The 12854-nt window shown below is 39.5% G+C and overlaps 1 protein-coding gene across 2 annotated transcripts in view; it reads left to right on the top strand.

Moving 5' to 3' along the window:
* SLIT3 (slit guidance ligand 3) overlaps nt 1-12854 on the top strand; it is a 415965-nt gene that overhangs the window by 337679 nt on the left and 65432 nt on the right. For both annotated transcript variants that reach the window (XM_080995211.1, XM_080995210.1), the window contains exons 21-26: nt 457-525; nt 1406-1477; nt 1648-1719; nt 4726-4797; nt 7655-7818; nt 11498-11622. In XM_080995211.1, coding sequence (XP_080851337.1) covers nt 457-525; nt 1406-1477; nt 1648-1719; nt 4726-4797; nt 7655-7818; nt 11498-11622 — 574 coding nt within the window. The remainder of the gene's footprint in view (nt 1-456; nt 526-1405; nt 1478-1647; nt 1720-4725; nt 4798-7654; nt 7819-11497; nt 11623-12854) is intronic.

Raw genomic sequence — 12854 nt, 5'->3', positions numbered from 1 at the left:
AAATAATGTGTGTTTGGCAGAGGTAGTACAAAACTGATTTAACTTGACATGTTCCAGAAAGACCCTGGAAGAAGAAGTTTTAAAAGAACCCAAATGGTCTTATATAGATAAAAGCCCCCCCCCCCGCCTCACTGCAATATAACAATAGAATTTTAGCTTTGCTTTCACATACACTGACATAGACATCTGATTCGCTGATGGCTATCACTATGCAGAAATAGGCTTTTGGATAAGCAGTGGTTGAAATCGTGCAACTGGGTGCATATTTGTATCAGTATACACATTCTGACCCTGTTGAACTGGCTGGAAACATATTTTGGTGTAGTTGGGAATTCACCACCATCATTTGCAATTAAACCTGCTTAAAGTATTTAACATAAACTCACAATTATGATGGTTTCTGGTTGGACATTTGCAGATGTAGCCTATAACTATTTTCAATATATATTGCTTCAGATATCTGGAAGGAAACCATTTACCTGCTGTGCCAAAGGAACTCTCCCTGTTCAGACACTTGACACTAATGTAAGTATCTCAGAATTTGGAGCCAGCCCTTCCTTTCCAGTGCTTTTTTCCTAGGAAAAAATGGTGCCGGTGCTGCGTACCATTGAGCAGTGCCTTTCTATCATGCTGGGGCATCTTATGTGTTCCTGTACAGCAATATATTACCATAACGACTTATGGTACCAGGAGTTGCCAAACATTATTTATTAAATTTCTATACTGCCCTTGATCTGAAGATCTCAGGACGGTTCACAGCAGAAATACCTTGTGAGCAGCATGGCATCCATCATGGCTTTCACTAGTGCCCCTGGGCAGTTGCTCGGGACTTCCATTTAAAAATAAAGTCACTCTCTAGGCATCTTAGAAACTTATGTGGCTACCTTGTATATTTTTCCAGGTACTAAGGAATGCTCCCTGTTGCTATTAGGCAGCAGAAGTATTGGTATGTGCATGTAAAATCAATATTGTATGATCTCCACACTCAAGACCAGTAGTACTCCCCATAGTAGGCTGACTTCCCAAGATAAACATAAATTTGTCAGGGGTCTCTAATTTTGTGTTATGCCACACTCCCCATTACAACCTCAATAGCAGCGACTTTATGATTGGTGCCCCCACAGCACTTGCTCTAAATTCAAAGCATTCTCACTGGTCAAAAAAGGTTGGCAATCTCTGCACCAAGCACATGGAGGAGTTGCCAGCGTAACTTTGTTTGAAATTTCAATAATAAAATTTTCTACTTTTTACAGTATTTGGTTTGGTTTTCTTACAGCATTACATTCTTAGATAATTGGTCCTTGTTGATTTATTTGCTTTGAAATAACTTGAACTTTGACCTAACTTTAAGAAAAGACTTATTTTCATTGCATCAATGACCTTTATTTTGTGTATTTTTCTTCAGTGACTTAAGCAACAACAGCATCAGCATGCTGGCCAATTACACCTTCAGTAATATGACACAGCTATCAACACTGTAAGTACTTAGTAGTTCTGGTATGCACTGTAATTGCTGTTCAGTGTGAGATCAGTTGCATTAACTAAGCATTTAATGTTTCTAAGTTAATGAATTCTGATTTCTGTTCTGCTTTTGCTTCAGTGAATCAATGACGAAGTAATGCAACCTGTGTTCTTTTATTATCCCAGGATCCTGAGCTACAATAAGCTGAAGTGTATCCCAGTCCATGCGTTCAACGGGCTTAAGTCTCTCAGGGTGTTGTAAGTATTGCTTGTTCACTGTGGCTGGGTTATAGTTTAAGAGGCTGCAGGTAACAGCAAGATTTTTAACGAGCAGATGGCTTTCACTTGAGTCACCACATCACGCTCATTTCCAGACAATTAGTTCCAATGTACTTCCACTGAGATGTAAAATAGCCTGTAACCACTGTTCAAGGGGGATGTTGGACTTTTGTGTAGAGAGCGAGATCCTTTTGAGCTTTAAGATGATTATTAATTTTCAAGATACTAGAAATGCAGACTGGCCCAATGCTCAGGGATAATGAGAGCTGAGGTCTGGCAACATCTGAATAGCCACAGGTCCCCAATCCCTGTATTAAAATATACATGTTCTTATGCAGTATGGCTGATATCTAGCATTGCCAGAAGACCAGTCTAGGATCAGGTGCAAGGATTTTGAACCTATAAGTTTCTCTTTCCCTTCTTGGCTGGGTCCAGTACAGTTCTGTATGCGCCTTTTCTAGGAATAGAGAAGGGACTATAGGAAACAGATCATTCATATTTGCAATAGCTGCTCTTATTTTCTGCAAGGAGGTTCATCACTGCCAAGTAATGAATGGAGCATAAACTTCCAGAAGCACATGGGATGCACTTCCTACATGTTTCTAAAAGCTTCCTTTCTCCTTCTTTCTGGCGCACCAGGCAATGTGCCACTCTGAGATATTCATAGGCATTGTTGGGGACGTGTGAAAGGAGACAAGGGTGAGTTGCAGGTCAGTTGAAGATTGTGTACAGCAGGATGAAACCAGTAATCTGCCTGCTGATGAGGCAATATGGTAGTCTGTTTTGCTGAGGACAAACTTCACACACAGTGAATTTTTGTAGATTAGCTGGTGACTCTTTTTCTCGTCATTTGAGAAATGCAGATACTGGCTTGCTTAGAAGACTTGCTTCATCATATCTTGGAACAGGCATTTGCTCTAAGAGAAACAGGGGTGGGAAGAGGCTTTTGCTCTAAGAAAAATAGGAGTGAGAAAAAGGGTGGGAGCTCTTCCATATCTGGGCAAAAGTGAAATGACGCATGAATGAGTGTCTCTCTTTCTGAGTTCTGTGCATTTGGAAGCCTCCAGATTGATTTGATTTATTATAGTCTACAAAACTCTGGTGTCAGCAAAAACCCTCGCCACATGTCATCTACATTGTTATTAAAAATCAATTCTCCTGGGGGCGGGGAAGTGCTTCTGAGCGACAGTGTGCAATCTGTTAGTGTCATTTATTTATTATCAGGATTCCCAAGAGAACCTCAGTGAGAAATAATCAGCAAAAGCATTTCCAGGTTTCTTTCTAGAAAGGATACATAGCTCATTGTCTGTCTGGGTTTGATGTGCAGGTAAAGAGTCCCTTTCAAGCAGGAGCCACTCCTTTCCTAATTGTTTTGTTTGCCAGAAATTTGCTCTATCAATATTAGAAAGGGAAACTATCTTATCAATCAAAATACATGCCTAATTCTAAATTTAGTTATAGGTATTGCAGTGGGAGCCTTGTCCTGTAGCTCAGAGGCTGGGTTCCTCTTAACACATCTTCATATGTTGGTTTTTTAGGAGTATGCTTAAATTTCTAAAAAAAACTTAATAGTGTGAGTGTACAAAGAGATGTTAGATAAGACTTGTTATGCAGGTACAATCTCCTTATTGTGTGTACAATGTATCTCCTTATTGTGTGTACACTTTGGACACATCCACATGTAATGTGGATTTTGCGCTGTGTGATCAAGCTGGAATAGATTCAACTAAGCCCGAGCCATTTAAGCTTTATGGGATCAAAACCAGCTATTTGAATTGGGCCCAGAAACTAATTGGCAGCCAGTGCAATCAGGCCAGGACTGGTTTTATATGCTTAAACCGTCTTACCCAAGAGAGCAACTTGGCTGTTGAATTTTGCACTAGCTGAAGTTTCCAAACCATCTTCAGAGGCAGCCCCACGTATAATGCAATGCAGTAATTGTTGTATTTGTTTGAACTGTTTGGAATACTCTCACAGTACAGTGCCTGTTTCAAACATTATTGAGCTAGAGTGTGCCAATAATTATAATATTGATTGTGTTAAAATGGTATTAATAATGGACTACATTTGCTACAGCTCTTTACTCCTGACAGAATGGCCCACAGTTCAAAACAGAAGCACAGAATCGCAGGATAATATATTTATCTCTTGCTCTTCTTGTTAAGAATAAAGTCCAAAATGTTAAACTAATATCTGCTTAAAACAGTCCGCAAGAGAAAGCCAAAAAAACAAATGTATGTAAATTCTGTGAATCAGCACAGAGATCATGTCACAGGATCATGTGGTTAAAGCTAATGTGTTCACACTTAACCACGTTTCAAGACAGTTTCAGATCCTGAGTTAAGTGGTTATCCCAGTTAACTCTAAGTTTGGTAGATGCAAATGATTAATTGCTGTTGCACCTAACAGTTGAAATTTGTGCTGCAGAATGGAAGGTGCAGAGAGACAGTCTGTGATATCCTGTATCTTGGTTTGATATAATATTGACAATTGGTTTTACAAGCCAATTGTCCATATTGTACCTGCAACAGATTTGTTGATTTTAAATTAGAAATGGTAATTTTTCCTGATGATACAAAGGTCTTGAAATAATTCCCCAGTTGGACAAAATCTCAGATATTTTTATATTATTGAATGGGTGGATGTCACCACAGACCTTAACTTCCTTTCTGAAAGTACATGTTTATAGTTTGCCCCATAACTCCTCCTTTAGTATTCACTGTTATATGAAATTGTATCCCTTTGCCCTCTTATACAAGGCTTGATGAAAGAGTTTACATTCTATGAGTGATTTTTCCCTTGGTTTAAATAAAAAAGCATCTTCCTCAAACCACCTTATCTTTAATTTGTGAAGGCAGCAAAATATGTTGTTTCCTAAGTTATGTATTGAATATGCCTCGAAAAGTGGTTAAAAACACCTGCACTTCTTAACATAATATTTGGTCGAGCTGCGTTCTAACATTGTATTATTCCCGTCTCTCCTAGGACTCTTCATGGCAATGATATTTCCAGCGTTCCTGAAGGGTCTTTTAATGATCTTGTGTCACTTTCCCATCTGTAAGTACTGTTACCCTCAATAGACTAGTGACACTGTACAAATCATTTTGCTAAGTAGGATTTGTACAGCTATTTCACATTGCAGTTGCATTTATTCTTACCAGCGCTGAGCAAATTTCACCTTCAGAGCAAATCTGAAAACTAGCTACATTTGAAACATTAAGCAGTGACTGAGGCTAAACGAAATTTTCACCAAGTTTTTAATACTTTAAAATACTGTGCACATTTTTGATGCAAGATTTTAATGCCAAAATGTCAGCAGAATATGAAAGGGATGAATTTGTCTAAACTGATAGCGTAGGCAAATTTACATTGTTCTAAAATTTCTGGCTCAAGTAAATTAGATCATCGGAATCACTACCATGGTCATAGGGTTTGGGTCTTTGGAATAGACTTTTTAATGCAGTATTTAGGAGGTTTCTGTAATATCAGCTCTTAATTAGCTCCTTCATCCAACCTCTAATGCAAATAATGAGTGTAAAGCTTGAAAGCCTTATTTTGGAATAATATATTCAAGGTCATTTCATTATTTTAGTTTAGCAGAACCATGTTTTATTAGTAAGAGTATATATTACCACACATAGGCTCCTATCATAAATATGTTTGGGTTTGTTATAATGTATTTTAACTGTAAATATTATGGCCTCATGCTGAATTGTCCAACTTGGAAAACTGCACTTGCCTTTTGAAATGATTAGAAGCATTTGAATCTACCAGATCATAATTGTAGGCAGCCAAATGTAAAGCATGTACATTGCAAATTTTTATTATTGTTTGGTTTGATTTGAAACCCACCTTATCCAAAATGCTTTGGGCAGCTCACAATATATTAAATAAAAAAACATTTTATTGTCATTCTAACTACCCTTATCCCACCTATTCCCTGGTCAGTAAAAGCCAACTGAACACAGTAAAACATCAGACATTAAAAGCTTTGCTATACAGGGCTGCCTTCAGATGTCTACAGAAACTCGTATAATTGACATCTGATGAGAGCTTTCCAAAGGGTGGGCGCCACTACCGAGAAGGCCCTCTGCCTGGTTCTCTGTAACTTCACTTGTTACAATGACGGAACTGCCAAAAGGCCTCAGAGCTGGACTTCAGGGTCTGTGAGAGGAGATGCTCATTTGGCTATACAGGGCCGAAGCCATTTAGGACTTTAAAGGTATTGTTCTGGGGGAGTCATTTAGAAATGTTACCTCTTTTTCTTGACTGGAACACACATTTACAGTATCTTAAGGCACCCCTTACTACAGCTCTTCTTCCTTTAGATGTATCTTTGATCTCATTCTCCATCTCAAGATCTTCCTGAGCATTTGGGCAATTCATAAGTGTATGTTTGTGGAACTCCAGATACATGCTTGTTCAACAGCTCATATATAGTATGCCAAATTATTTTTCTTACATGAGAATTTATAAATGGGGTACATTTGGCCCCTTTCAGGAAAGATTGCTGTTCCATTTACTTAATGTTGATGGATGAACCCCTGCCGGTAGTTCAACTCATGAACTCTCAGCATGAATTTGTCTAGGGCAGAATTGTTTAATCAGTCATGTCTCTGGAATTACATTAACAACATTAGTGGAATTTCATCTGTCAGTATTCCATCCGCTTTCCCCAAAAAAACATTTTTTGAGCATGAACTCCATTTTAAGAAATTATTTTTGTTATCTCCAATGGAAAAAGTATACATGTAGACTTAATTTTTGATCACTTTTGTATGTGTAAATAATTTCTTAACTTTCTCTCTAGGGGATGAACCCATCATAATGTTTTTCCTCTGCAGGAACCATAGCTAAGCACTCCTGTGGAGTAAAAACTTGGTTAGAACCAGCGTAATGCCACTGGGATCATACCCCTTAGCCTTTAGATCGTTCTCCCAAAATATTCCACTTGAACTGCAATAGTTTATTTACTGATAAATTCAGAGTTTCAATAAAGTAAAATCTTAAGTGGTCTTACAATGAATTTTTGGGTAGAAGGCATAGAAAAGTATTGTAAAGTATTGGTTAAGGCCAATATGTCCCCTACAGAGAGATGAAAGCCATTGTGCTTTACAGGATGAGTTGACTGACCAGGTAGTGGGATGGTGAGGAGCAGTGAGAAACAAAATAGAGATATCTTGTGAAGAATGAACATGTTTTCTCCCCCTACGGTCCTGTGCTTCTGGGACTTAGTCAGTATCTTCAGATCCTCTGAGAGATATTCATGATTAGACCATGCAGTGAAAGAGTTAATTGCCACCTCTCTTTCCTGAATAACACCAAGGTCTTACTTTTCCCAAACCATAATGGGTTCCTAATCCAGAGTTAGGGAGGGAGGTTTTATGATTCCCCCACTTGCTGTGGATGGACATGGTTCTGCTTCATCTGCATTCAAATTAGCAGTGACTCTGAGTATGGTGGGCTTCTTTCTATCAAACTGAATGTGGTTAAGGCTCCCTTTAAGGCAGGCTAGGTTGAGTATCACCTGAACGGAAAACTTTATCTCCTTACTTCTGATCCCCAAGTGTGAGCTGTTAATTCTCAAGGATGATGCCTGCTACGTTTAGGATATTATTAGTTATTCAGTCTCTACCACAGCAGAAAGATGGGAATTTGTGTTGAGCAGTAGTATACATGAGGAACGGTGGAAGAAAGAGAATTGATGCTTTGATGCTGAAACTGGCCAAATAACATATCAAGAGGCAGCATCAGGGGCACAGATTAATGGCTGATCATCAGAAAGTTTCATTTTAATCACATGTCCATAAAATGTTTTATTGTTTAAATATTTTGATAAAATGAGACAAAGAGTTTTAGGGATTCTCTGAACAACTATTGGTTATATATGCGCCTGTATTTTAACCCACCTTAGGGCACTTGGTACCAACCCTTTACATTGTGACTGCAACCTGCGCTGGCTTTCTGAATGGGTGAAGGCAGGCTACAAAGAGCCAGGAATCGCACGATGCAGCAGTCCAGATGACATGACAGACAGGCTGTTGCTTACAACGCCAACCCACCACTTTCAATGCAAAGGTAGGTACAAGTCCTTAATGTGCAGTGTGCTCTGTTATATACCGGGCTTCTTACTACATCATAGGAAGCTGCCTTACCCGGCTTTGGGAAGGTAGGATGAAGGCTCTAGGATGCCGATGACCCCTCACACCACTTTCTGAAAGTCTGTGTAGTATGGCTGGAAAGAATAAATAAATTGAGAGTGGGTTTCAACTACTCTTCATCTATTTATTTCTTTTCCCCACACCACACAAAGCTGCAGTCACTAAGTTAATTACGTATAAGTGTGAGTTACCTGTATTGTCTTTCGTTTAAATGCCCAAGGAAAATGGCAAAAAAAAATCCCTTCTAGATAAAACTTCTTCACCATGTTTTAACACAAAGAATTTGACTGCAAACGTTTGACTTTGGTTAAACATTTTCATCTCTCATGAGAAGGATTTCACAAAGTTTTTGCTTTCTAAATTTTACTGATTAAACATTTTAATGCAAAATAAATTACACTGGGCAACAATTTTTTACTTTTTGAATGTTGTCTAGATTTCTACAACTGATTTAGGGTATTTTTGCACTGCTGAATCAGGAAATGGCATCCGTTTCTCTCCATCAGGTCAGGTTTTATGTAAACTGAATGGTGGGCATTGATAAAGGTAAGTACCCGTAAATTGCATGTTGCTTCACCATTTTTCAAACTTCAGGGCTTGAACTTCTGTTTCTTGGAACTGCTGGAATGCTCAGCAGCACGGAGGTCTCTCTTCAGAGTCCAACAGTAGTCAGCCATCATGACTGCGTCCCAGCGACCCTGATACCTGGTCTCCATCTCTTTCATGTCCTGATGGAATCTCTCCCCCTGCTCGTCACTCATTGAACCCAGGTTCTCAGGAAACTGGTCCATATGTGAAAATAGGTAGCGCATCTTGACGGTCATGTTGCAGCCCAGTCAGCATGTTGTTGACAAGTTCTGCGTAGTAAGTTCTGCGTAGTTTCTGGCCTTATTGTTGCCAAGAAAGTTCTTCACTACCAGAACAAATGCCTTCCACGCTTCCAGTTCCACTTCATTCATTGAGTTTCCGAACTCTGGATCTCTGATGAGTTGACAGATCTGAGGACCGTCAAAGATGCCAGCTTTCAACTTCTCCATGGTCAATCCTGGAAAAGCCTGGCACAAGTAAATGAAGCAGTCACCATCCTTGTCCAGAGCCTTGGTGAACTGCTTGATTAAGCCAAGCTTGATGTGCAGCGGTGGGAAGAGTATTCTTTCTCTGTCCACCAGAGGGTTGTTGATGACGTTCCTTTCTTTGCAAGGCACCATTTCCTCCCGCACAGGCCAGTCCTTCTTTGTGTAATGCTGAGCACGGTCCCTACTATCCCACATGCACAGAAAACATGGGTACTTGGTGAAGCCAGACTGTTGTCCCAACAAAAAGTTCACCATCTTCAGGTCAACACAAATAAACCACTTATGCTGATCATAACCAATTTTCTCCAGCACATACTTCACCGCTTCATAGTTCTCCTTCAGTGTACTCGAGTGAGCCAGGGGTATAGAGGCAAACTGGTTGCCGTTGTGTAGCAGAACACATTTCAGTGATCACTTGCTGCTGTCAATGAACAGTCTCCAATCTTTGGGTTCGTACTGTGGCACTCCAAGCTTGAGCAGAAGCTGCGCAATATCTGCACAGTACACCAAGTCCTTCTCTTCCGAGAAAAAACGGAGGTACTCTTGATGCCTGTTGCGGAAGAAGCTGATGCGAGCACTGTCAGAGAGGAGGTTTTTTTCCTTCAATCTGGATGCCAACAGTTCGGCAGAGTCCTTTGACAAGCTGAGGTCGCAAACTAGATCATTCAACTCCTTTTGGGAAAATGGATGTGGAGCATCATCTTCAAGAACCACTTCTTCTTCTTCATGTCCTTCAACACTGGAGGCATCTTCGTCACTAATGTCAGGAAGTTCTCCGAAGACAGGCACTGGAATTTCATCACAATGAGCTACAGGACGACGTGCTGATTGAAGATCAGGATACTTCATGGGGCGGCTGCCCCATTAACTTAGTTTTGATCCCCCAACTTTATGCTTTGCTGTACCAATTTATGGAAGATTTCGAGGTTTTATGACTTCAAACTGATCCCTTTTCGACATAATCACCCAGAACTATCGGACCTGAATACTTCTTGTCATTAAAATAATCATTTCCAATCAAAACAATTATTTGACAAGGCATTTTACCCCCACCAACTTCTTCTAAAATGCTCCACACAAGTGTACATGTGAACAAAAACGTAAAAAAGACATGTGGCCATAGCTCAAAAACTTGACCTGATTGAGCAAAACCAATGTGATTTTGGGATTCAGTGCATCAGATTCGTCCTAAATCAGCTGAAAAAACACAGACAACAAATTCATTGTTGACCAGTGTTATCACTCATTATTGTTTAGCAGTGTATGACAAAGATATTACCGGCATTTTCGTTACTCATTAATGTAAAGCTCCTGAGCCCCTCAGAAATCCTCTTGTTTCCATATTGGCAAACATGCATAGCTATAGGCTGCCTCCATAGCTATCACTTTTGCAGATAGACACAATAGATTGTAATTGCATTCAGTGAAGAAGTTTCCTGCCTTTCAAACAGTTTGCTAAGATAAAAGTGTCACATGTATTTTCATAATTGCACAGTTCTCTATGTAATAAACTATGAGGCTTCCTTCTATATGTGGAAAAATGTGTGAGGTCTCTGTGTGTGTTTGTTTTAATGTATTTTTATGCTTTTAATTACTGCTTACATTTGTAGCCTTTTTCAACTACCATGGGGAGTTAAAGAAACAAAAAGATTTCAAGCTGAAAGGGAACCACTTGCTATCTGTAAATAGAAAACATGACATTCAACTATTTTGCTTCAAAATTGAAAAACTGAAAAATAAATGTCAGGCTTAATAACAAGATATGCTATACACCCTTGTAGCTTTTCTGCCCATCTTACTTTGCTGCCATACTATTGCTAAGCTGTAAGAACCATAGAAGGTCTCTTACTCTTCCTATGATGCAGAGAAAGGCATACAGTAATCTATATTCCATTTCGAGAGTGGTGGCTCAGATCTCTAAATAAGCAATATATTTGATTGCAGTTGTGGTAACCCACATTGAGCTGAAGGGGCAGAACTCTAAACACCTTAAAGGATCTTAGATTTCAGATCAGGAGATAAGTTTCTGTTGTGGCAGCTTCCAAGTCTAATTTCCCTAAACTATAAGCTCTGGGCTGAAGGGAAGCAAGTAGAAAACCAAATACTTCCTATCAGTGTAAGAGACATCAGGCCCACTGAAAGCTTGTACCTCTGCATTGCTATTATGCTAGGAGAGTTCCATGGTAGCAGCAAAGAGGACAAAACACATACAAGTTTTGGTCTTTCAATTTTTGGTTTCACCATCACTACCTTTTAATAGTATTTAAACTAATAATTATCAACACACCTAAGGAGTTCCCTCCCTTATCTGGTGGTCCATTTTTCTACCCTACAGACTGGACCACCCACTATTGTTAAAGAGGTTGGTGTTAAAGATCCAGCTCATCCGTAAGAACAGGCCCTTCTCTACTGTCCTTTGCCTTTTCTTCCTTACTGTAAAAAATTATGTCAATAAAAATCAATGTTCATTACATAAACTGTACACACACATTTTTCAGTTGTGCTTTTGTTTCTTTTTAGGAGTTGTTGATATCAGTATTGTATCCAAGTGTAACCCTTGCCTATCCAATCCATGCAAAAATAATGGGACTTGCAGCAATGACCCACTGGATTTTTATCGATGTACTTGCCCGTTCGGCTACAAGGTATGATAACAGCTGGGCCACACCTCTCAGTGGAAATTTAATTTGCCTTTTGACTACTTAAATAATGCAGTGCAGCAGTGGGGATGGTGTTTATGATGAACAACCTCTGCAAGTGATGCATAGGTGGCAGAAATTAGTATGGGATGTGAATTTGGAGCACCTGATTTTTTGGGATGAGTGCAAAGATGTTTCAAGGAAGAAATGACATTTCCTGGGCTCCCTTTTAAATGCTATAGTGCCCAGCTGGGGAAACTGCTGTCCAGATGTCGAGTAATGTTAACACATTTCATAACTTTTCCATTTCATACCGTCTTGAGATTTTGAAGACATTATGTTTGTGTACATACTAATCTAAAAATACTGTTGCATCTGTATGGGCCGTATTCAGATAGTATGGAGTAAAAGAGCAACTAGTACCAGAGACATGGGAGAAAGAGAGTAGAAGCCCTTCTACAACCCTCAAGAAAACCCCTACATTGTTGCCACATATTTTTTTACAGGAGTGACATTTGACAAATTCAAATGTGAACCATATGAAAAGATAATTCTTTTTGTACCAAGCTGTTCTTCTAGAGTGTCATGCTAATTCAGTAACAATACCTTGCTTCCTTCTCACCAACCAGCACCAAACACGTCTGTCCATCTGGAAGCTATTTCCTTTACCTTGATAAATTGTATTGTGTCTGCCCTTTCAGCATTTGTTATTCCTTGTTTGATGTCGATGTGAAGAAAATCTTGTGTGGAGGAGTGCGTTGCTACATCAGTTAGATGGCAGGACCCCTAATCCAAGCATGGTTGTCCAAGAGAGCTGAAAGAGTTTAATTGATTATTCAGTCAGGCAACTCAAAAAGTATTTCCTTATCTGGAACACAGAAGATGTAGCAAGTCTTCAGCTGCATGTGTTGCTTCAGATGAAAGTAGTCACAAATGAAGCTGGAGTGTTGAATTAAATGAGTAGAATTCATTGGATAAAGTCTTAGACATGGAACTTGGGGACCAATTGTAGCTAAATTAGGGTAGCTATCCCCAGTCTGGTGCCACCCAGAAGCTTTGAACTTTAACTCTGATCATGCCTCACCATTGGCCATGCTGGCTGGAGCTGACGGGAGTTGGAGTCCAAAACATCTGGAAGTCACTGGGTTGGTGGAAGGCCAACTTAGAGGCTATCTACATGGACATTTATATTTCTTGATGAGCACTGTAGTGCCTCACCAGACATAAAAGAAGCACTC

Source organism: Podarcis pityusensis, assembly GCF_964106645.2.
Source record: "Podarcis pityusensis genome assembly, chromosome: 2".
Lineage (NCBI taxonomy): Eukaryota > Metazoa > Chordata > Lepidosauria > Squamata > Lacertidae > Podarcis > Podarcis pityusensis.
This window is presented reverse-complemented; position numbering and strand designations above follow the sequence as displayed.